Source organism: Myxocyprinus asiaticus, chromosome 37, assembly GCF_019703515.2.
Source record: "Myxocyprinus asiaticus isolate MX2 ecotype Aquarium Trade chromosome 37, UBuf_Myxa_2, whole genome shotgun sequence".
Lineage (NCBI taxonomy): Eukaryota > Metazoa > Chordata > Actinopteri > Cypriniformes > Catostomidae > Myxocyprinus > Myxocyprinus asiaticus.
This window is the reverse complement of record NC_059380.1, coordinates 5,617,828-5,644,674: the sequence shown is the minus strand read 5'-3', so window position 1 is coordinate 5,644,674 and position 26,847 is coordinate 5,617,828. Positions and strand designations below refer to the sequence as shown.

The window sequence follows — 26,847 nt, the reverse complement described above, 5'->3', positions numbered from 1 at the left end:
CAGAGTTTTCACTTTTGTGTGAATTATCCCTTTAACGTTTGGAGGTACGGGCAGGCCATGTTACTCATGACTGACAATACATGCAGGGAAGAGACATCTTGTTAAATATAGACAACCTGTAACATGCCACCCATTATTGTGTGTAGGTATGGGTGTACCTACAGTGACAGCAGCACGGATTTTAAAGGGTCAACTGAATGGACAGAGCGGCGAGGAGGCACAGCTGGAGATGGACAAATTTCCCTATGTTGCCCTCTCTAAGGTACGGCCCACGTGCTGTAATCCCATCATGCCGTTCCTTTGTGTTCATAATCCATGCAGTCGCATAACATCCCCGCCCCGACCACAGAGCACAAAGATTCAAATCATAGTTTGATTTCTCTAGAGGCCCCAACTCATGTAGTAAAATATGTCACTGATTTATAAGCTATTATTTAAAATGATATGCAGCATTTTGAAAGAAGGTCAATTATAATCTTAGTGTTTGATTCAGCTGTTTTTCCTTTGGGTTTATAAATAATGGTAAATCATTATTATGGATACTAATAACAGGATTTCCACGGTCGTGAAAAACATGGAAATTAAAAAATTGGAATTTCCAGGCCTGGAAAAGTCATGGAAATTAATACAATCTTAAAAATTCATGGAAAATTCTATAGTAAATGTGAATGCTTGGCTCTAAAATATTTCATTGGCTTAAAATAGGTCTAAAATAGTGTTTTTTTTTTTTTTTTTTAAATCATTAGCCTGTATTCAAGAAAGACAGAAAATTCATGGAAATTCATTGGTCAAAAAGTCTGGGAACCAGGGTAAAAAAATGAAGGGGAACTCGTGGCAAAAATGCCACTGAAAGTAGAGGAGAGAAAAAAATGACCTAATTATACATATTATTATTATTATACATATCAGTTGATGTTAATTTAATTTTATGAGTAAGAGGTTATAAATTCTCAATATAATTATTCATATTAAGATTTTATGTTAATTGTTATATTAAATGTAAATATTTGACATAAAAATATGACACTTTATATTATTATTGTATTTGGGTAGAAGGTTTAAAATGCCCCTCAAAATCAGACCCAGGTGGCAAATAATGACTCCTTAATGGAAAAGTTCATTTCTGACCCTGTTATAATCATGTATGCTTAATACTGCATTATGATGAATGAATACCTGTAGACCTACATTAATTGAATTTCAATTTTGCTCATGCAAAATTTATTTGGTTTTATTGTATACAATCCTTGCAGTTATATATATTGTGCACTTTGTTTCACAGACATATAACACCAACGCTCAAGTACCAGATAGTGCGGGCACTGCCACAGCATTCCTGTGCGGGGTGAAGGCAAACGAGGGGACAGTAGGAGTGAGCGCAGCATCTGTCAGATCCCAGTGTAACACCACTCAGGGGAACGAGGTCACCTCCATTCTTAGATGGGCCAAAGAAGCAGGTGAATCCACCCGCACAACAACAGTAGATACAGTGGCCAGGCTGTAGGTTTGTGTGTTTGTTTTGCTCTTAAACGAATGTCCCGGGTTCAGTACAAGTAAAGGTAAATCAACAGCAATTGTGGCATAATGTTGGTTACCACAAATAATGTATTTTACTCATCCCTTGCTTATATATATATAAAAAAAATGCAGTTACATAAGCAATGTAACATAAACATTAAAATACACACTCTTTCAAAAGTATAGCAACAAGTTGTGTTAACATGATTTTAGTGTGATGAAATCATTTTCTTACCTTATCACTTTAAAGTTATATCCAATATCACAATTTCATTGCCATGACGATGCAACGTCAATAAACCCTGTAAGCGATTTTATCACACTAATTATTTGAACACATATCTCGTGTCTATACTTTTGAAACAGTGAGTATTTTAACATTTATGGACTGGCCCGATTTACTTCCATTGTAAGTGCCTGACTGTAACCGGGATTGTTGCTTTTTTTGAATAAAGGTGGGATGAGAATATTTTGGGTGGTAATCAGCATTGTACTATGCTGTCAATTGAGATTAACTTTTATTGAACCCAGAACATTCTTTTAAAGCCAAAAATCCAGAACTGATCTCTTCCACCAGCCAGATTTTAAGAGTAACTGCAGCAGAATTAACTTTAATATTTTTTCAATAAATAAATAAATGGTAAATAATGTCAGAAAATGACTTTGTTCCAATAAAATACAGCAGAACACAGCACACCAAAAATGTCAGGAATTGTGTATTGTCCTCTAGTGCTATTTTAGCAATATACGGTAAGACTGGGTAAGACGCCCACCTTAAGAACGATGTTCATTTACTTTTAAATTTGAACATATATAGATAAACTTTTAGCATGTACAGGATGATGATGCATCATCCAACATATTATTAAGGGAAAGCGCTCTGGTTTCTCTTTAATTTAACGATCGTGTACTGGCAAATTTTATTTGACGTTGTGGGTTCATACTCGCATGACACGCAATGATCACAGAGGATCCCTGTCATGCCCGCTTACTATATTGCAAAGGAGAGATGATAAAATGAAGACACACAAAATCTCAAAGGTCTTTCTTCATGAGAAATAAGGGCTCGTTGGTTTAATTTGAGAGCCTTAAATTAACGTGTGAAAGTGAAGAATTTTGACAGAAATATTTTACAATTGCATACATGTGATATATAATATGATAATAATGTATATATAATATACTAGCTATTTAGGTTGGCTGGGTTCAAACATCAACAGTATAAATGCAAAATGGACCAAGACTAACACTGACCAAAAAAGAGAGACAGATATTTTAAGTATTTTGTAGTATTTTGATATTTAAAATGTTATTGTTAATGTCATTCATAAGTATTTTAAAGCCTTAAAGGAAATCATGTTAAAGTTAGTGGAAAGGGGTTTGAGCGAAAGGAGAACACAGGGAAGTGGGTTTTCCAGGCACAGGAAAGACTTTTAATCAGCCACTTCAGTGCTTTACAACTTCACAAACTCATCAGCTTCACAGGCACGTAGTAACTTCAACTCATTCGCTTCACAAACATAACAGAATAAATGTAACAGCTTCAGGAGCACCGTGGCCTTCCTTGTGCCTGACTCTCTCTCTCCTCTGCTGTTGGCGTGGCTGCTTATATGCCTCTCTCCCCATGCTCACTGGAATTAGAAACAGGTGTTAAACATAATCTAGCTCAGCTGCAAGCGCCCTTACCGCTTTCTCTCTCTCCGGACGGACGCTTGACCACGCCCCTGCTGCCACATATCCCCACCGCCCGACTCAGGCCGGGGAGGCATTCCCCTTCCATTTCTGGAGAGGAAGTCGGCAACAGCCAACTGCGCTCCCGGTCTGTGGACCACCGCTGGCGGACGGCAACGGCTCCTCCTTCTCCAGGTGGATGGCAGCGGCTCCTCCACTTCCTGTCGGACGGCAGCGGCGAGGACTCCGCGACAGCGCATTATTCCTCCTTCCCGGGATTTGGCACCAGTGCATCGAAGGTTCTTAAGATGGGCAAGGCGGGAACCAGCTGAACAGTCAACGTAAAACTTTAATAACCAACTGAACTCAAACATAACATAACATAAACTGCAAAACAAACAAAGACACACACACATACAGCTTTGTGCATCTCTCTCTCTCGCTCTCTCTCTCTCTCTCGAACTGGCGTCTCCGGCCCCCCTTATCTCTCTCCTGCTGATTAGTCAAATCAGCGCCAGATGTGCGTCATCAAGTGTTTTTCTTTCTAACTGAAGCATTTTTTTTCTCCATAAAAATAAATAGGTAACTATGGCAACCAGGGCTTGTTTTCCCTCATGATAAACCATGCCCCCATTGCAGACTGTATAATAAATCTTTGTCTTGACTCTCTGCCAGTTACAATACAGATGAGATATTTGTTTCTGGGAACATTTAGCATTTTTATAATAGGAATACATGAACTTTTTTTGCATGAGAGAAACAAAGGTGACACTGGGATCAAAGACAGGTTGAGCAGATAAAAGATTGAGGAAAGTAAAAAACACGTCTTTATCCAGAGTCTGTGAATAAATTACAAGAGTGACAGTTTGACTGATGAGTGCAGCACACAGACAGCTTCCTCATATTTTTTTCTTATGTTGAAAATAAAAACAAATGATGCGTTTTAAAAGTCCCAAAAGTCCTCCACTGAAGGTGAATGGATGCAGTGGAGCGGAATTTGTAACGTGTCGGACATGACAAGAATAAACATTTAAAGATCCATCTGAGAGGTTTAAAAGATGGAAAAGACTAAAGGTCCAATCAGTGTCAAAGTGATAATCTGACCTGATCTGAGGACGGAGAAAATACAGAGATTGCATTAAAATAGTGTACCACACTACTGCATAACCTTAGCTAGACAAAAATACTTAAAGGGATAGTTCTCCCAAAAATGAAAATTACATGAACTATCCCTTTAACATCAAGAGGTGCTGATGACTTCCTGTCCAGCATAGGATCTGTCCCTTTGTACCTCAGTTACTTAATAGATTTCCATCATGTAACCAAAAGTCACTAAGTAGATAAGGAATGCATTATGTAATAAGTCAAGTGGTTGAACGTAAACAAGGACACATCCCTACAGGAACAATTAACAACTGTTACTTACAACTCCTACATTTTTCTCCAGGCAAATCAGTGGGAATTGTCACTACAACACGTGTGAACCACGCCACGCCCAGTGCAGCATATGCCCACAGTGTGGATCGGGACTGGTATTCAGATGGGGATATGCCCAGCGAGGCACTGCAGGGTGGCTGCAAAGACATTGCCCGACAACTTTTCGAAAACATCCCTGACATTGATGTGAGTTCAGACAAAAATAATTCAGTCAATCAGTATTTTAGTCTCATTTACAAAATACAAAATATCTAAACTTCCTCACATCAAGATTCAATTAAAAAGTCAATTGAAAAGACTTGATTTCAGAGAATATATTTTGAGTTAGGGTCTTTTTCTTTACCCTTTTTGCACATTTGTGTGTGTTTTAAACATGAATGTAATAACATTTAGTCAGCGGGGTAAGAAAAATACACTTCAAGATTCATCCTCTTTAAAAAGGATGTCCTATTGTCTTACTCAATTTTTCTCTTTGCTATTTTGTAAATGTTCTCATTTTAAGGATGTTGAGATATTTGTAATGGAAAATGAGACAAAAACACTGTTAAAGAAATTTTTTTTGCAGTGTTGCAGTGATAATCTTCAAACTAAATTTATAAAGTAATCTTTTTGTTTTCATTGATAATTCAGTATCAGATTCTTTTAATATTGTGTTTGCTTGATTGTTTTTTTCTAATGCTACAGTTATGACCACTGTTACTAAATTAGTATAAGATATATAATCAATTGGATATATAATATATATATATATATAATAAATCAGTAACACTTTGATTGTATTCGTTAACATTAGTTAAAGGAATATTCCAGGTTCAATACAAAAAAAAAGAAGCAAAAATCGAGGTGACAGTGAGGCACTTACAATGGAAGTGAATGGGGCCAATCTGTAAATGTAAAAATACTCACTGTTTCAAAAGTATCGCCTCAAGACGTAAACAGTATGCGTGTTAATGTGATTTTAGTGTGATAAAAATCACTTACTAACCTTTTCTGTGTAAAATTATAGCCAATTTTACAACTTTGTTACCATGCAGACGTAAACCCTAAACCCTAAAAACCTAAGCGACAGTAAAAACTAAGATTTAAACAACTTTACAGGTCAAATAAAAGACGAGTTTTAACAGAAGAATTAATGTAAGTGCTTTTATCAAATTATAAGATTCACATTTCTGAGGGTTCAGAGTATTATATGTGACGTATTGGGCTCTCAAATTTCCTTTTGCCCCAGACTCTGTATTGTAGGCGATGTGGCGATCATTAATACAGGAGATATATATATAAGAAATTGGGATCTAGCCAGTGTTATGATCGGCAGACAGATTATCCTTAGGGAATGGAGGTCGGCTGGAGCGCCCTCATTTTGGGAGTGGTGCATAGGGATGGGCAGGGTGGCTGCGTTTGAAGAAATGTCAGATAGAAGGCTAGGCAACCTGGTGGTATTTAATAGGAAGTGGGGCAGGTATTTGACCTATATATATATATATATATATATTTTTTGTACTTTAGCTTTGACCACTTGGAGGTTTGTTGGGGGTCAGGGTGGGGATGGTGATTGGGAGGGGGGAAGGGAAGAATGGGGGTTAAAAGTTGAGTCTGTGCATATATGTTTTGTTTTTCTGTTTCATGTGTTGGAGTCAATAAAAAGTGTTAATCGAGAAAAAAATAAAAAGATTCACATATCTGCCTTTAAACTCTCCAAAATTGGCCCCCTTCATTTCCATTGTAAGTGCCTCACTGTAACCTTGATTTTTGCTTTTTATAGAAAAGAAGGAACGAGTCGAAATAATTTTTTGTGGTAATCAACATTATGCCACAAATCCTGTCATTTAAGCTTAACTTGTATTGAACCAGGAATATTCCTTTAACTATTAGTTAACTTGAATTAACAATGAACAGTACTTTTACTGCAGCACTTATTACTCTGGGTTAATGTTATTTTCAACATATAATAATAATAAAAAAATGTATGAAACGTTTTATACGTTAACATAAGTTAAAGAACATGAACTAAGAATGAATAATAGTATTGTGATACATGAACATTTACTATTGTTTATTAATAAATACCCAATACATTAACTAATGTTAACAAATTGAACCTTATTGTAAAGTGTTACCAATAAATATCTTTATATTTCTTTTGGATGGGCAGGTGATTATGGGGGGTGGGCGGAGAAACATGTACCCTAAAAACATATCAGATGTGGAATACCCTACAGAAAATAAACACAACGGTACACGCAAAGATGGCAGGAACCTTCTTGCGGAGTGGATTGACGGAGTGAAAGATAAGGTGAAAGATGAACCTGTGGAAAAACGGCACTCCATTCCATCTTTTCATTTAAAATGTCATGCTCAATTCAAAGCTTCCATGCTACGCATCTGCCGACAAATCTCCTGTTAATTTTCTCTGTTTGCGTGGCTCTGGTTCTGGCTGTTTTGATGATGCCTTATTATTGACTTCCCTGAATGCGATTTCATACTATTGGGACCCCTAAAGCAGGCTTTACAGTTTGGCAGTTAATAACAAAAGGAGATTATTTGTACTTGTGTTGAAACTGTATTACAGACATTTGGTTGCTTGTTAATGGATCATAACAGTGTAATACATTCTATATTTGACAAAAGACCAAGCATCTGAATAAAGGCTTTTTTCTTTTCTTTCTAACCTATTTCTTTCCTCTTAACTTTTCGATAATCAGAGAGGTATGTATGTATGGAATAAGAAGGATCTGCTTTCCTTGAACCCAAACAATGTGGATTATCTCTTAGGTGAGTTTCATAAACATCAGGTTAAATGACCTTGTTTGAGATATTGTTTTACTGTAATTACATCTATTCATGTCCTAATTGTACTGTAGGTCTGTTTGAGCCGGCAGATCTTGCGTATGAACTTGAAAGGAACAAAGACATGGACCCTTCCCTCACTGAAATGGTAGATGTGGCCATTAAGATTCTCAGAAAAAATGAACGTGGGTTCTACTTGCTTGTGGAAGGTAAGAATATTGTGTAAAACACTGTTCATTTAACCGCAGTTTTACAATGGGAGGCCATTTCAAGATCTGAGTGCAGGTGCTTTAAGCAATTGTTTTTAATGCCATGATGCAATAGAATTATAAACAAAATATCTTTAAAAGAGAGAAAATAAGGTTTTGGTTTCATAAATTTAAACTTGTGCTCATCCTCTTATGACTTGAGAGCCTTAAAAGGATAGTTCACCCAAAAATGAAAATGTTGTCATCATTTACTCACCCTTGTGTTGTTTTAAACCCACATGACTTTCTTTCTTCTGTGGAACGCTAAAAGAAATGTTAGTATTTTAGCCTCAGTCACCATTCACTGTCATTGCATTTATTTTTTGTCAAACTATAAAATTGAATGGTGACTGAGACTAACATTGTTCTAAACATCTCGTTTTGTGTTCCACAGAAAGTCAGACAGGTTTGAATGGCACAAGGGTGAGTAAATCAGGAACAAAATTTTCATTTTTGGTGAACTCTCGCTTTAAGAAGACATAATGACATTTCTAGTAATTGAATAAAGTGAGCTGCTGATGCAGCTCATTTTTTTTACTGGGAATTTCTAGGGAATTTGAGTGCACTGGAGCGATTTTGAAGGGCTCTGTTTTCATGAGTGCGCAAAGCACAGCGCTATGCACAACAACCGTGCGCAACGTCTTATCCAGTTTTCGTGAGAGCTCTAATTCGAGGTGCAATTTTTATGCCAGTGCAAAGCACAATAGGGTGGGAGTGTTAGCGCTATCTGTGAGTGTATGTACGCAAACTGTGGGTGTTTTGTATGTTAATGAAGTGGTAAAAAGTGCAATTTGCTATTTCCTGAGAAATATGTCATTGCGCTAAGACGTTTTAATACCACCTCTTTTTTCAGCGCAGAGTCTAAATTAAATTTCTACATTTGCAGATTTATTTGGTTTATTTTTCAATTATTATTATTATGTTTATATTTACAATTGTATTTATGATCTAATTTGTATTAGTATTTTTCCACCTGTTGTCACAGAGTGATTTTTAAGTCACTGCAAGTGGTGCACAGTGAAAGTTGTAGAGAGGATAAATTGTTTGGATTTGGTATATATTTTTTTTTTTTAACCATTTCATTATTTTGATTATTTTTTCATTTCTTTTGAAGTGTAATTTTAATTTAGAAATATTTTTAGGTTGAATTTTTTCGTGTTTCAGTAAATGAATTGAATTGTTCAAAATCAAAATTGACTGGTAGAAGTGAAGTGCGTGCCGATATGATCACTGTTAATACTAGCCATGATTTGTGTGTCGTAGATAAACATATTTAATAATACTTACATTTCCTACAATTTAAGGGAGCGTACATCCAAATCCTGACGAGAATAAAATTTCTAAGCATATTTTTTTTTTTTCTAATTCATTGCATTTGGTCCATTTACACTACCAACTTCTTATGAATGTGCTGTCTTTGTTTATATTGCTGGTGCTTGAGGGAATGGACTGTATAATAGGACCAGATGCTGCAATAACCGGAGAAAACCTCCAAATTAAATTGCACTTGACGCAGCCCATTAGCGCATTGCATGTGTGATTTAGCCAAACCCGCTTGTGCCTAGACTTAGCTCATGCTTGCACAAAAATACCAAAACTTCATGGCCATGCCCATTGACTTTTGCGCTTATGACTTATGGCATAGTGCTGCTCTTAGTGCTAGCGCACTTAAAATAGGGCCTCTTGTAGCGGAAGTTAGCAAAACAGCTAAAATTGCTTACAGCACCTTTAAGCTAGTAATATTTAGCAATCCTCAGTGTTGGGGAAGCTACTTTTTTTGATGATAGCCAATATATGGCTGCATGGTATCTCCCATATGAGATTTCTGATGGAGTAGTCTGCTCACAGGTGGGCGCATTGACCATGGACACCATGAGGGGAAAGCAAAGCAGGCCTTACACGAGGCCGTGGAGATGGACCGGGCCATTACCCGAGCTGGTCTCCTCACCAGCGACTATGACACCCTGACTGTCGTCACGGCTGACCACTCTCATGTCTTCAGCTTTGGAGGCTACACACCACGAGGGAACTCAATTTTCGGTTGGTAATGAAGGCTCAAGGTATACTGGAAACATTTTATTTGTCAAGAACAAATGTGATTTTTCTTGGTTTATGGCCAAAAGTCCCTTGAAGGGCCATCAGGTCACTCTGTGTCCATATTTGTAACACTTTCAGACAGCCATTTTCTAGTCATACAAGTACAGCTTCTATCAACTTTAAAAAGGAAAGACCGAAATCTACAAAACTGTTGGCCAAGATTTTGTTCAAAAATAATAATAGTACAAATAGGCCATCTCATCCTGTTATGACCCGGTTTACTTGCACTAGAGAAAACAGTTTATTCCAGGGTTTCTGCATAAAGTGGCGTTCTGAAACTTCATGTAAACGCAAACGCCATTTTGCCTACACCGTTTAAGGGATTAAGAAAAAGTGGTTTAACACACTAGGTTTTTGCCAGAGAATGCAACTTACGTGGCAATGTAAACGCATAAGCGCCATGTAAACAGAACTGCAAGCCCTTTTGAGATTTAATCACATATGGGAGATGAATGATAGATATCAATAATTAAATTTTTACTAGTTAAAATGTTCATTTTTGATATCAGGAATGGAATTACAATGAGTGAAAGTGCTCACTTTTGATACTAGTATTTACATTGGTGCTAGTAAAAACTTTATCCTTGATATCAAAAATGACATTTTTGAATGAAGCGAATGACCGATAATTGTGAAATTGTACTAGTGAAAATGCAATTACAGATATCAAGAATGTTTTTTTTACTAGTTGAAAATCCATTTTTGACATCAAGAATGTGTTTTTCTGTGAGTAATTACATCATTTTTTAGATCAAGAATTAACGTTTTTACTAGTAAAAATGTTATTACTAATTTGTTTACTAAAAATGTGCACTTTTACTAGTAGTAATTCCATTCCTGATATCAACAATTCACAATTTAAAGGAATATTCCTGGTTCAATAGAGGTGAAGCTCAATTGACAGCATTTGTTGCATAATGTTGATTACCACGAAAAATGTAAGTGTCCCTCCTCTTTAAAAAAGCAAAAATCAAGGTTATAGTGAGACACAACTGAAGTGAATGGGGCCAATTTTTGGAGGCTTGTCATTTTATAAAACACTTACATTAATACTTTAATTACAGTATTATTCTGTAAAGTTGTTTAAATCATTGTTTTTACAGTTGCTTTAGGGTTTAATTGTAAAATTGGATATGACATTACATCGAAAAGATTAGTAAGCATTTTTTTCACACTAAAATCATGTTAACACGCATATTGTTTGAGTCTTGTGGCTACACATTTGAAACAGTGAGTATTTTAACGTTAACGGAATGGCTCCATTCACTTCCATTGTAAGTGCCTCATTGTAAGTGCCTTAAAACCCAGATTATTGCTTTATTTTAAAGGAGGGACAAGTCAAAATTAATTTTTGTGGTAATCAACATTATGGCACAAATGCTGTCAATTAAGCTAACTTGTACTGAACCTGAAATATTCAAAGAAAATTCAACTGTTGATAATTCCTATCCTGCACGTGATGAAATGTCAGAACTGTGGGACATCTGCAAATAAAGCAAACAAAAATCAGCAAAGTCATCCGCAGACGCCATATTCGTTATTTACACCAGCGTCGCGGAGAAATTACGTTGCTATGAAGAAATCTGCTACTGATGGAGACTAAGGGGTAAAGAGTAGGGTACAATGGGGCTAAAGGCACCACTTAAGGAAATGTAGCCTTTTTCTGGTCACAAAATGTATCAAGGTAAAAAAAATTTTGAAAATAAATATTAACTGAAGGTTTTTCTGATTAAAATTACGTTTTTAAAACAAAGGTGGCAAGGGAGCCTTTTACCCCAAGTGTGTGGGTTTAAAGTGATATTTTGTAGATATACAGGCAATAGTTATAGTGCAAAATTTGTCAACTAATGCAAATAATTTTGAGACACCAAGATGTTTTTTTGAGTAACAAATTAAGATGATGCGTACTCAATATAACTACTTCATTTCCTGTTAATTTCAAACACATTTGGCATTTTATTACTTCTTAAGTATTCTATAAACAAACTAATCTCAATTATGATTGGATCAATGTGAGCCCACTTTGAACATTTTCATAACAAATATATTCAACAAACGCGAACGGCGCTTTCGTGTCTTAAGCAGCTTTCTCACAACAAATGACTTTCTGATGTTCATGTAAATGAATGGTTCAGACTCAAAGTTTGAATGGTCTTTCTGCAGGTTTAGCTCCCATGGTGAGTGATGTTGACAATAAGCCCTTCACATCCATTCTGTATGGAAATGGCCCAGGGTTCAAGTTGGTTAATGGTGGAAGAGAAAATGTCTCGACTGTGGACTTTGGTATGTAATTGCTGTCTTATCGCTTCCCGATTATTTTTTTTAACAGCCTGGGGATCTACTTTTGGGATACTTGGAATGTTGGGATATAAGTTTATTTGTTCTTGTTTGCCTGTTAGTGCTCTGACATGTTACAAAGGCTTTTGACCAGTGGTTCTCAACTGGTTTTGCTACTGGAGTGGTGACCTAACACAGTACTAACATTGTTTAGCATAAAAAATATGCAAAAATTAGGGCTGGATATTGATACAGAGTTCCTCGATTCGATTCCGATTCACAAGCTCTCGATTCGATTCCGATTCACAAGCTCTCGATTTGATTCAGATTCACAAGCTCTCGATTCGATTCTGATTCGATTAGATTCAATATCGATTCATATGGGTTTATTTCAGTTATAATGTCCCTTTTGCTTACATATAAAAGAAATTATCTCCCAGGTAATGCTGTTAATTGTCACAGTCGGACAATTGGTCTTCCAAGCCCTCGTCAATGACGTGCTCCGGGACATGGTCAACCGATTCGTGTTCATTTACAAGTCGTGCTCAAAAGTTTGCATACCCTGGCAGAAATTTGGAAATTTTGGCATTGATTTTGAAAATATGACTGATCATGAAAAAAAACTGTCTTTTATTTAAGGATAGTGATCATATGAAGCCATTTATTATCACACAGTTGTTTGGCTCCTTTTTAAATCATAATGATAACAGAAATCACCCAAATTGCCCTGATCAAAAGTTTACATACCCTTGAATGTTTGGCCTTGTTACAGACACACAAGGTGACACACACAGGTTTAAATGGCAATTAAAGGTTAATTTCCCACACCTGTGGCTTTTTAAATTGCAATTAGTGTCTGTGTATAATTAGTCAATGAGTTTGTTAGCTCTCACGTGGATGCACTGAGCATGATAGATACTGAGCCATGGGGAGCAGAAAAGAACTGTCAAAAGACCTGCGTAACAAGGTAATGGAACTTTATAAAGATGGAAAAGGATATAAAAAGATATCCAAAGCCTTGCAAATGCCAGTCAGTACTGTTCAGTCACTTATTAAGAAGTGGAAAATTCGGGGATCTCTCTTTAATAATAAAAATAAATAATAAAATAATAATTGTATTTAGAACCCCAGTGGGCAAGAAGCATAAGATGTTGGTTAATGGAGAAAAATTACCGTGGGAGAAACCAGGCTCAGTGTGGGGGCCAGTTCCCCTCTGGCTAAACAGCATGAATATAATTCTAATATTGGTTATATATGTGCAATGCAAGTCATGGTTTAAAATTAGTTAAACTAAGTAAGTGTTTAGGGCCAGTGTTTAAACAAAGATTTTATATGAACTGTAAGATTAATGACTAATGTCTTTGAAGTTCATCCTGGATTAACTGCAGAAGTTCACATAGATGCAACTGTCCTTGTTAGTTGGCTGATGAAGGCTTTTGTTGGCAATTAATTGATAGTCTATGTATTACATTTTAAGAGTGTAGTCCATCATTAGACCAAGGTGATGCAGACAGAGATCAGTGAGGTGAATCGCAGTTCAACCAACAGGTCATTTCGGTGAGGTCTATCCTAAATCCAAGATTCAGGCAGTGGCATATGCGTATCCCATGTCTTTTGGTTGGAGTTGACATCAGTTCATCCCCTGAACTCCATCATAATAGACTGAAGTGATGTCTGGCTGGCACCGACCTCAATAAGTCATCACTCAGATACATAGCAGTGGAGTCTGACACCAAGCAGGAACGGAGCTGGATATGGCTGGCTCTGGTAACCTCAGGATATGAATCCCTACTCTATTACGAGGTACTACTCATAACAGTTATTTATACAGGGGACCTTTTAACTAGGTACATTAGGAAAATATTTATTTTACAAATAATATTTTATTACTTTTTCTTCATTTTTGTTCACATTTGGGCTTTTTTTTTTAAATTAACAAATAAATGTATTCAATTAATAAATAAGAATTGTATATTTCATATATTATTTTTGTTGCATATTTATTGTTAAATTGCATAATTTGTACTATTTACAAGTATTTACATTGATTTGTTGGTCTCTTCAACATTAACAGCATTTCTGTAAACAACGCCTTTAAACGAGCGCATGTTTACTAGAAAGGACTTGAATGGTTTTACCTCATCTGTGCGATGCATAATTAGAATTAAATGTTTTTTTTGTTTATTTTGTAGTTGTTTTTGATCAACAACTGACTGTAAAGAACAGAAAGGGTATTAAAAGAGACTGTATTCAATGACAAATGGGTTACGTGGATCTCGTCTTGGACACACATTACACGGAACAACTTTTACTCTCAACACGCTGTGAAAGGATCTCGCTGCTGAACACTTCACGACTAAACTACGGACTAAATGATGGACTACACTCTTAAAATGGAATACATAGACTATCAATTAATTGCCAACAAAAGCCTTCATCAGCCAACTAACAAAGGACAATGCATCATCTATGTGAACTTCTGCAGTTAATCCAGGATGAACTTCAAAGACATTAGTCATTAATCTTACAGTTCATACAAAATCTTTGTTTAAACACTGGCCCTTAACACTTATTTAGTTTACTAATTTTAAACCATGACTTGCATTGCACACAAATAACTAATATTGGCATCATATTCATGCTGTTTAGCCAGAGGGGAACTGGCCCCCACAGTGAGCCTGGTTTCTCCCAAGGTTATTTTTCTCCATTAACCAACATCTCCTTGCCACAGTCGCCTTCAGCTTGCTCACTGGGGATCTCAATACAATTATTATATAATTATTTATTTTTATACACAATTTACAATCATATGTAATCAAACTACACAATGATGACTCTAAGACTTTATATTTATTTCATTTTCTGTTAATGCATGAGTTTCTGTAAAGATGCTTTGAAACGATGTGTGTTGTGAAAAGCGCTATACAAATACAAATGACTTGACTTGACTTAAACTACACAATTACTGGTGAGTGAAATGTAAACATTTGCCAGCCAGTTGCCAAATATATTCACTTCATTTGCATAGCGTGAAATTTGGTTGCAAATGCGAGTGATTTCCTCTCATTGTAGTGGAGGGTTGCGCATTGAGTGAAAGATCGATCTTGGGATTTAAGAATCGATATCGAGACCATTCAAATGAAGATCACGATTAATCGGAAAAACAATATTTTTTACCCACCCCTAGCAAAAATGCAGCCTGGTCTCATTAAATTTACGTGAGCATTGCAACGTTTTTGCAAAACTGAAATTACGTGCTTCATTACATGTTTGGCTGCAGTTTGCAAGTGAAATGTATATAGAGTATATATATATATATATATATATATATATATATATATATATATATAATATATATATATATAAATGTATATACATTCTATGAGACCAGACTGCAAAAACGCCCTTAAAATCAAACATTGACATTTATTAATATTAACACAAACTTCATAGGCCCAACAGTATGCAAAACTATTAACCCAAATGACATGTTCACTATACGTTCCCGGCAGCCAACAGTACACAGCACAAAACAAATTGTGTGTTAAACCATGTTTATTCCATATTTACACTGCTTTAAAACAATCAGAAAGCCTGCACTCTAAAGGGCATACAGTACAAGTCAACCGCCATGTAGTTGAATAATGAAAAACTGCATCTCTACCTCTCTCTCTTTCCATCATCACCATATTTCTTTCTCTCTCTCTATCTGTTTGACAAGTCATAGACTTATGTCTGTTCTTCTGACTTGGTCTTGTCTCTCAATTTTTCTCTTGTTCTCTTATCCGTCTCCTCTCTCTCTTTAGCTCTCTTTTCTTATTCACTTCCCCATTACTCTCTGCCTTCTCCTGTTTGTCTTATTACTATTCCGCTGCATAGATTTGTCTATTTTCATTGCCATTTTCACTGACGGAACAAAACCCAAAAACAATAATGTAAAATGCATCGTCATCCCTTCCATTGACTTTCTTTTGTCCTTAGAGCAAAATAACTATCAGGCACAGTCTGCTGTTCCTTTGCGCATGGAGACTCATGGGGGTGAGGACGTGGCCATCTTCTCCAAAGGTCCCATGGCCCATCTTCTTCATGGAGTCCAGGAGCAGCATTACATTCCCCATGTCATGGCCTACGCAGCATGCATTGGTCAAAATAAAGACCACTGTCGGAAAAGCTCCGGAGCGGCCACCTCTTTCAATCACGTCTCCCCTATTTTGCCAGTGCTTCTCGGAGTTGCATTGCTCGTGTGTTGACCTGTTGCTTTTTGAATCATCTCTCAACCTTCTGTAATTAGATTAGGAACTATCCTAACTGATTCTTTCAAGTGGAGTTTTTGATTTTTTTATGAATTTGTATTACTTTTTCTTAACAATATTTCTTAACAGTTTATCAGCACTGGGACCAATGCCTGGGCATCATGAAGAGCCTGAAGAGAATACATTCAATATGAGGAATGTCTCTGAGATTCAATTGGAATGATGGAAAGAAAAAGCAGTGCAGTACAATTTTTACTTGCCCTTTACAAGCTCACACTACACCATTTTCGGTCGTAAATTCTGCAAAATCGCATGAACAATTTTCCTTTTTTTCTTGTGTATATTTACTATGATGGTAACAAAAGGTAATGCAGTAAAATGTGGACAGATTTTGTCTTGTGAGTTAAAGTTAAAACAGACTCACATTTACAGAGCCCCCTTAGAGGATTGGGAGGGAATTTATTTACTGAAATAGTTTGGCATTCCTTGGTAAATGAACCTTGGCTTTACTTTAATAATAGTGTAGTAACTATGACTGTAGTAACAATTTTTTTTTACTGTAGTAATATTGTAGTGACCATGACTGTAGTAACCATGGTTAATTTTGTGGTTATTACAAATACCATGGTTAAACTATGGTTTCTTTCTTTCCTTCCTTTTTTTATTTTTATTTATTTTTGTGTTGAAACCATTTGGTTTGAAAAACCATACTTAAATTAAAATTAAATATGGTGTTACTAATAAAACTGATGTAATCATGTTTTTTTGTTGTTTTGGGGACAGAATGATTACACTATGTAACACAATTTTTGTTCCTGGGTAGTAAGTGTTATTTCCTAATTGCTTATGTCTCAGTGGTTTGTGTCTTTTCGTTCACATGAAGTCAGAAAAAAACAACATATGAATCCAAAATCCTTCTTTATCTGTGGTCCGACGAAGACATCGGCTTTGACCTCAAACAGCTTAGGGAAGTCTTGACGGTACTTGAAGGCCTTCTAGAGCTCTGACAAATTGATTCATAAGGCCCAATTTGATGTGCCGTGGTGGCATCAGCACCTTCCGGGGGTCCACCAGTGGCTCCCACTTGACGTTGTTCCTCCCCACAGAGAACTTGGTTCGCTGTGGCCAGTCCCACCTGTGGTGGTGTGCCTTGGTGTCCCTGCTGTCCCAATGGCAAAGATAGCAGGAAACTTGGTAAAACCGCCTTGGAGACCCATCAGGAATGCCACCATTCTGAAGTCTCCTATGACCTCACAGCCATACTCATCATACTTAAAGGCGTCCAGCAAGGTCTTGATGCTGTTGTAATCCTCTTTGAGGTGCATCGAGTGAGCCAGGGGAAGAGACGGGTACTTGTTACCATTATGGACCAGCACAGCTTTGAATATTACTTTAGGATAAATACATGTTCATTTGGATTCATATGTTGTTTTTTTCTGACTTTATGTGAACGAAAAGACACCTTTTGGAAAAAGGTGCATTTCAAAATATCACTGTCCTGGTCACAAAAGCAAAGTTTGTGGGGAATAATAGCCATTTTCTATACTTTTGAGGCATAAGCAATTAGGTAATAACACTTACTACCCAGAAAAATAAAATAAAAATTGTCATACAGTGTTATAATTTTTACTATCATACTTTATTACCATGGTTTTTCCGGTATTATTGCTATGGTTTTAATACAAAAACCATAGTTAAACTATGATTCTTTGTTTTTATTTTTGGGGTGGTATGGTTTTAAAAAACATACTTGTACCACAGATTAAATATGGTGTTACTAGTAAAACTGTTGTGACCATGTTTTTTTTTTTTTTGGCAGAATGATTATTATTAACATATTTTATTCCCATGGTTTTACTGTATTATTACTATGGTTTTACTACGAATATTATGATTAAAATATGGTTACTGTCATAAAACCATGGTAAATTTTAGGGTTATGGTTTTTCTTTTTTTAAATCCTTAGTTGAACTATAATTACTGTAGTAAAACTATGGTACATTTTGTGGTTATGATTTTACTACACATATCATAGTTCAACTATGGTTACTGTTATAAAACCATGGTTAATTTATTGCAAGGGAATGCAAACTATTGGAGGGAACACAAGACTATTTCAGAAAATAAATGCCCTCACTGTCCTCTGAGAGGTTCCGTACCCAATACACCATTTTTGCTCGGAAAATGGTCATGGTCACATGAGCAGCTTCACTTTTCTCTCTTGTTTTTTAGTTAGTTTTGATGTTGGTTGGGATCATTTTTGGTGAAATATCATGTAATTTGTGCTCTTCATCAGCACTTGATCATGTAGTGTGCATTCTGCTTCGTCAAGGGGGCCGACAACAGGATAGAATGTTGTGTAATACAAACAGTACACCCTGATAGCACACGTATGTTGCCCAGGCGTCTATTTGATTTACAACCCAATCTCATGAAAATTAGTATATATTTTACGAGTTGGCTGTTTCGTATGATTTCCTATGATTTCGTTCATATAAATTCCTACGATTTCATGACATGCAAATGCCCGGATATCAAATGCGGAAGTAAGCGCGAGTTCTGTGCACAAGGACATGCTTATTAATATTATGCCCTTACACAAACCCCTTATCTAAACCTAACCAATCAGTAGAGTGTGTAAACATGACAGGAAGCTGTTGTGTGACAGAAACAAGTAATTGTCTTGTATTAGATGGAAACGATGTCCAGTGATGTCATTGGCTGTAGAGGAAGTCGTATGAATACATACGAATTAGCCAAATTTAGAAAAGTCGTACGAATCCTTACGGTTTTGCCTTGAGAGTGTGTTGTTGATTTATGTGTTATCATCTGGAAGATGTAATTTTGTCTAAATCTTTCCCTGTATGACGTATTCAACAGATTACATTTGGCAGAAGTTTATATCCTAGGCAATGGTGCATTCGAGATATAAATGTATCAGTTTGTGTGTTCCCATTGAAATCAACTCACCATTTTGCCAATTATTAGCAGCATTCTCTTCCAGTTGAGCTACAGGAACCCTATAATTTCACAGCGTTTATTTAGATTTTGATTTAGAGTGTATGTGAAATAGCTCATTTTAAGACTTTAACCCCTGTGATGATCAGTTCAGTTCAAAATTCCCAGATAAGCAAGTCACCAATTTAAAGTGATTATTAACTGTTTTGTATTGCTATTTAAATTGTTGTTAGTGACTATAAAGACTATTCCTTTTTTACTAGTAAAGCCATGTTTTAAACTTTGTTTGGTGGGTCTGAAATCAAACTTCTGTATCTATTTTGATCATCATACTGAATGTGGTGTATCTTTTGAAATTTGTTGAACTCTTATTTTTTTTAACTTCATTTTGAATCTGAATGACAGTACAGAATGTGCACTTGTTGTGTGTTCGTATCTGTAGCAGTTTCTGAGCCTTTCAATGAATGTGGACAATTCATATGAATTACATGTGAACAATGACAAAAATGTGGACTCAATGTACATTAAGGATGTTTTCATTTCAAGTGTATTTTCTTTGTTTGCCAGAGTTTATTGGCTATTCACTTGGACCCAAATTTAAACAGTCTGAAAGAACAGACAGATTGCAGTAGTCATCAAAAATATACAAAGTTCTGGAGACTGAGAAAATATTACACAATAAAGAGAGAGAGAGTGAGAGGGGAGAAACATTTTTGACTGTGTCATTTTGTTTTAGATGGCTTTCATTCACTGTTGTGGCTTTAGTAAAATGCACAGAGCGCAGTCACAGTAAATGGCCCTTAATGAGTAATATGGAAAAAGGAATATAGCTTATGTTGACATTTAGCCATTAAAAATTGTGCCGATAATTTAGAAAAGAATGTGTAAAAGCGACAGTCATAAAATTTCAAGGCCATTTAGGAACCATAATATTTAATCAGTTTCTGAACTCAATGCTCTGATGTGTTTCCATTAAATACGACAATTGCATAAGCAGAAGTATTGCAATACATTTTGGTAAAATACTCCAAGTAAGCACCACCAGCTCTGGATTTTTTATATGCAACTATACACTAGACTAGAGGATGCTCAGGTGCAACGTTTGATGGATATGAATGTGTAAGGGCACATACACACAAAAGTTTACGCTGCGTAAAAACAAACAAAAAATACTGCAAATCCATAATTTTCAAATGGGAAATGTAAGGATGTAGCAGGGAATCGCAAAGGTTTGTGAAAGTGACACACATCATGCGACCAAATATTAAGAGCATTTTAACATTTGCTGCAATGCACTCTGACATAGGCATCCATAGAACAATTAGAATATCAGAGAGGCGGGTCCAGTCATGCTTTCTAAACCCCAAAAGATCGCAAAAGTGCTTTTTTTTTCTCCCCAATTTGGAATGCCCAATTCCCAATGCGCTCTAAGTCCTTGTGGTGGCGTAGCGACTCGCCTCTATCTGGGTGGTGGAGGACGAATCTCAGTTGACGCTGCATCTGAGACCATCAATCTGTGCATCTTATCACGTGGCTTGTTGATCGCATTACTGCGGAGACATAGCGCGTGTGGAGGCTTCATGCTATTCTCTGTGGCATCCACGCACAACTCACCACACACCCACCGAGAGCGAGAACCACATTATAGCGACCACGAGGAGGTTACCCCATGTGACTCTACCCTTCCTAGCAACCGGGACAATTTGATTGCTTAGGAGACCTGGCTGGAGTCACTCAGCATGCCCTGGATTCGAACTCGCAACTCCAGGGGTGGTAGTCAGCGTCTTTACTCATTGAGCTACCCAGGCCCCCCTGAAAGTATTTTTACATTTACTTTTAGTCATTTACAGACACTTTTATCCAAAGTGACTTACAAATTAGGAACACACTGTAGCAAGCAATTTGTGCTGAAGTAGTACAGAACTTAGCACAGAAGAAATAGACAGACAAGGAACGTTTTTTTGTTATTATTGCTAAATAGTAAGTGCAGTCATTTTTCTCATTAATTTCTTTCATTAAAACAATTTTAAGCCATGAACCAAACCAAAAACAACATACAAACTTTGATTTAGAGCAAAAAAGTATTTAAAATGAAACAAAAAGGCAAAGATACAACTCTGTGTTCTTAATGTCTTTATAGGGGAATAAAAAGCAATCCCATGAACCATTGCGAATGATGTAATGGAATTAAAAACTATGGAAAAATATGAAACGATTGATTTAAAGTTATTGATAAGTACAGTAACAATGTATTTTAAATATATTGCAATTTATATATATATATATATATATATATATATATATATATATATATATATATATATATATATACACAATGATATAAAGAGTGTGTAGGAAGACTGACTCGATTGTGTAATTCACAGTACGTCATGTGTGTGGGCAGTGGCTGCAGAGCTTGTTTGCTGCACTTGCTCTGATTGGTTGAGTGTTTATCTTCAGAATCATAGGTAATGTAGTTCTTGACCAGGAATTCCTCTATTAAACACGATTTCTAAAAAATGAAGCTGGAATAACACAGACTGATGGCTAGAACAGAAGTGTATACCATCGACTGACAACCTCTTCTTCTACATTCAAACGCATGATCACTTTGAAATCAAAAGATTTACAATCAATAGATTCTCTGATTTAGCGTCATATAGCGTCATGCGATGCATTGATTCATGAGCTAGGGCATGAGATAAGACACTCGTGACACAAGAGAGACCACCAACCAAACTCTTTGCTAATTTGGTGCATTAATGAAGGAATGCAACATTTGTATTTGTGGACTTCTGAGAGACTCCCTCCACAGAGACAAAAATCAAAAATCTTTTTTCTTTCTTCACATCTTTGTTCTCTGTTGCAGTTCTAGTTGAGTTGTCCTTTCATTTGTCATCATCTACCCATTTTGCATTACATGACAATTTACTAGGCCTTCCTCTCCCTTCTCCAAGGCTACTGGCTTTTATATCCATCATCCAGGCATGCTTATATCACCCTGACATTCAAATGTCAGAGCTGTTCATTTCTATGGGTTATAAGCGCTAGTGTCCTGGCCTTCGCAAAGTGTTGATAAGGAATAAGCCAGTGTGGTGGTGTATCCCACGCTGTTCATTTGATGGAAGAATGCACTGTTCTCAAGTTGAGCACGCTGCAGCAAGAGGCAGTTACTGATGACCCTGAAGAGAATCTGATCGTATCTTGAAAGCCTCTTTGGAACTGCTGTGATTGACACAGAGAATCCATCAGAGGAAGTCTTTATCTGTCAGAGTCGGGAATGAGGGCACTGTCTGACAACTCGCAAGTGCATGGCACCAGGGCTCGCTATCTGCCTCTCGCTTTGTCTCTCTCATTTTAATGCATGATTAGTTCGGCGATTGGTGAAAAAGAATAAAATGGCATACGAAAGAGTGGTTGAAATTCCTTATTTTAGTGCTGTCAATTTAATGCAGTAATTTAGCGTGATTAATTATATTATAAATAATGCACGAAAAAAATGTATGCATCTGTACGTAAATATTTTTTAAGGAATGCTTTTACCATTGGAGCAGTAGGGGGCAGTCAGCGCAACTCCAGCTGTACAGGTAGCTCGCCTCGTATAACCAATGTGAGCAGTTTTTAGAAGTTTCAAAGTATGTTTAACTTGACAGCTTCCTAAAACAGTCAGTTTATGACTAGAGATCCTAAAAGACAGGTGAGATGCAACGCAACCAAAGTGAGATGCTCCAAAAGCACCCATCTGACACCAACGATTAAAAATGGGGTTATGTTCAATTATACAGAAATAAAACAATATTTTGATTTATAAAGACTTTTTGTATTTTCTAAATGCTTTACTTGTCTGCTGCCACAATATGCATATATGATGCTATGTATTTGAATTATCTAAATTATATTTATTATGTGTTATATTTATAATTAATCAATAATTATATACTAAATTATCTTTATTGATTAATTGCGATTAATTATCAGGCAAATCATGTAATTTATTATATGAAATTTTAATGAATTGGCAGCCCTATTACATTTATTTACTATTATAAATGTACTTTTTTTATTTTTCCATTTATATTAAAAGCCTTTTAGTCATTGAATATTTGCTTGAATTTGAATTTGGTCTTATTCGTTGTCACATTTGAGGTTATCATGCCTTGGAAGCCAGTTTCAAACTAGTTTGCTTTAGGACGTATACACTATAAAAAGTGAATACATGCAGTTCAGCTTGATCAACTTGATCTAACCCTAACCTAACCATAACCCTAACCCTAACGCTAACTTGTTAGTGTAACCTAATGAAGTCATATATCTGACTTTAATAGAACCAGTTAATTTAGATGTTACAAAATGAAACAAGTTTAACATGACAAAATATTTTTTTAGTATAGCTTGATACAAAAACGCTGCCTGATGTTTTGGACACAGCCAGTGTCTTCTGCAGAGCTAAACTTGTGATAACTCGTCTTGAGAGGCATGCCATGAGGCAAGTGTAATCAGGTTGAGTAATTGAAGGAAGGGGACTGTCACTGAACATATAAATTAAAAATAGTGTGTTAAACAAGTGTGTTGACATAGTGTTACTACCGTACACATTAATGATGAATTTTCCGAAAACTGGCATTAGAGCTAAGGAATGTGTAAATAATTTGTATTTAGCTTAAATTTAGCTATAAGCTAAATATACTGTACATAAGCTGTCTATTTTCTTTTGTCACTGTCTGCAAAAAAGTTCATTTAGTAAAGCAGATCATAAACTTATCAGGTATGCGCTAATGTGCCACTGTTAAGAAATAGTTCACCCAGAAATTATTAGAAGTTATTTACTATTATTAAATGTTGTTATTAACCCATATGACTTTTTTTTCTACCATGGAACTTTAATTGCATATTTTTTTTCTATACAATGAAAGTGAACAGTGACTCAGGCCAACATACATTTAATTTCCTTTTGTGTTCCACATAAGAAATAAAGTCATGTGGGTTTGAAACAACAGAAGGTTGAGTAAATGATGACAGAATTTTCATATTCGGGGGACCTTTTAACAAAAAATCTGCATTGCTATATTTTTACAGCAATATTGCAAGTTATAGACCACATTATTAATAATATACAGTATTTTATATAATGTATATATTCTAAATATATATTCTAGTTGGGTTCTCATGTGATCAAGTCTCATTTGATTGTCCCCAATGTTAGTGTAATCACAGCAAATTGTGGTCGAAAGTGCATAGAATCTCCCAAATTACACTATATCACCCTAATTTTTTTATTTTGTTAAACATACAGTATGTATAGATCATACATTTCTTACATTTCTACAATAGGTGCCAGAACCAATTCCGGAGGTGCCCTATCCGGCTCTTTCTGAAATAAATTAATCCCTGGAATTGTGCAATGTGACTGATTAATGATAGGGATAGTCATTTTACAACACAGTCTGAATAGTAATGTTATGAATGTAACACAAACCCGAACATCTACTCTATTCTCTATCCTGACCCTTGGTCCTATGAATAGTCAATTAACTACTAACACATTCTAACAACTGAGAATAACTCCCAACTTTTTACAAGCACACTAATTTCATATTGAGAAATATATTGCAATATTGTTTTCCAGAAGAGGTCATTGAAGAGAACAGATACACATTTCAGAATTGTATACAGTAATTGAAAGACTAATAAATGCAAAAGACAGTAACCTGTCACAGCATGCCTTGTTCACACTTGCAACAACTTGCAGTGGCCAAGCAATCAGTCATTCATTCATTAAGTCTTCAAGTCATTCATTTTCAATGGCGATATCAGGTGACATGATCCTTTTTCGTCAAACACACCTTCTGGTCCACATCATTTTTCTTTATAAACAAAGAATAACAAGTTTCGTCTCCCTGCAAAGCCACAGGGGTTAGTTTTGCCTGAGACTTTAAATTAATTTAGAAGGGCAAAAAGTTCTGCTTGGCCTCCCCGACATATTGCTTTGGTTTGTTCTTTATAGGAGCCCAGAATAATGAGAATAATGAGAGGAAATGGCCACAAATGAGTCCACAGATGAAAAGACACATAAAATGAATTCACGAATGAACACTTTGGTCCATTCCAAAGGCACTAGGTTGATTTTATTTTTAGGAAACACTATTCATGTGGATTTATCAGTTTATATAATACATACAGTACCATTACAATAAAGTCGATGCTTCCTTTCACAGGAATCCATGCAAAATCATGAACTGTCAGGTGTATGCTTGCCTGTAGGAGAGAAAAATCACAAATGAGATCTCTTTGATTTCTCAACGTGTTCTCCTAGTAAGCACTGAGACTAAATGGAAAGCAAATAGAGATTTTCACTGAAGTCTCCATGCTTCTCCTGAGAAAAAGACTCCAGAAATCTCACACACGTGTTTAGAGTTTCAGAAGAGATCTTTACAATCTCAGATTTGCCAAGACCCCAAAGTCTGTAATCAGTGTTCAGAGATTTCAAAATGAACTTAAACATTTCTCATTACATTCTTCAAAGACCAAATTATCTGAGCTATGCTTTCCATATTAATGTTATAGCTCTAAACCTTTATTTTCTCTTTTTTTTTTCTATTAGTATTTCTCCTGAGGAATTTCAGTAGAAATCATTAGAACAATTTAGGAGGTTGATTCTTGAAGCAGCTACTAATTCATCTTCAACAAATACATTCAACCCAGTGTGTTAGCATTAAAGCACAATTATGCAAACATTGAATCTTTGTTTAAAAGTACAACATGCACTCAGAGTTACTGAAATAATTGCCAACATGTCATTTGTAGAGAAATCTGTAAAGAAAAACAACTTTTGCTATTCCTGTTTTGACTCCAAGGTTGGATTTCCTATTCCAGTTTTGACTCCAAGGCTGGATTTCCTGTTCCAGTTTTGACTCCAAGGCTGGATTTCCTGTTCCAGTTTTGACTCCAAGGCTGGATTTCCTATTCCAGTTTTGACTTCAAGGCTGGATTTCCTGTTCCTGTTTTGACTCCAAGGCTGGATTTCTTGTTCCTGTTTTGACTCCAAGACAGATGAGATGTTAGATTTTAGAAGTTTCTCCCAAACCCCTTATCCCCTGATCCATGGCCTCTTCTTGTCTTTGCATCATAAACCTTCAGTTCTTAATGAGCATCTTGTCACCTTAAAGCATGTTTCTGATTCTTGTTCGGTTTTGTGCAAACCCTTTATTTAGACTACACGTTTTTATTTTGTGCTTACATGCACCCTGAAACACATCTTTCTTCAGATATACTGTAGTCATGGCCAAACAGTTTTGGTTACTCATTTTATCAAACATTTGTTGTCCTCTGTTAAAGTCTCTTGTGGTGGAAGAACTTGAAGTGCAATTATTGACTCATCCAAATTTAAATCAAACATAGAGTTTCTATTTTAAATGACTTACCCATCTCTTTCTTAAGACTTGGGTGAGGCTATGATGTCTTTTAGGCTGGGACTGTAATATAATGTTGTTTTCATCAAGGACAGTGGAAGCCGTCAATAGTCAAAACAGGTTACACGCTGACTGATATAACAGAGAGATAAAGAGAGTGAGAAAAAGAGACTGGGATTTCAGTAAATGGAC

General features: G+C 36.0%; 1 protein-coding gene across 3 annotated transcripts in view; it reads left to right on the top strand.

The window, feature by feature from the left end:
- LOC127427591 (alkaline phosphatase-like) overlaps positions 1-26,582 on the top strand; it is a 40,808-nt gene extending 14,226 nt beyond the window's left edge. The window contains exons 4-12 of one of the 3 annotated variants that reach the window (XM_051675266.1): positions 147-262; positions 1,283-1,457; positions 4,637-4,812; positions 6,779-6,919; positions 7,329-7,398; positions 7,488-7,622; positions 9,510-9,701; positions 11,922-12,041; positions 26,101-26,582. In XM_051675266.1, the coding sequence (XP_051531226.1) occupies positions 147-262; positions 1,283-1,457; positions 4,637-4,812; positions 6,779-6,919; positions 7,329-7,398; positions 7,488-7,622; positions 9,510-9,701; positions 11,922-12,041; positions 26,101-26,189 (1,214 nt within the window). In that variant the 3' untranslated portion in view covers positions 26,190-26,582. Of the gene's footprint in view, positions 1-146; positions 263-1,282; positions 1,458-4,636; positions 4,813-6,778; positions 6,920-7,328; positions 7,399-7,487; positions 7,623-9,509; positions 9,722-11,921; positions 12,042-16,016; positions 19,955-26,100 lie in introns of those variants that run through there. The other 2 variants (XM_051675265.1, XM_051675267.1) reach the window with 2 other exon arrangements.
- The last annotated feature ends 265 nt before the right edge of the window (positions 26,583-26,847 follow it).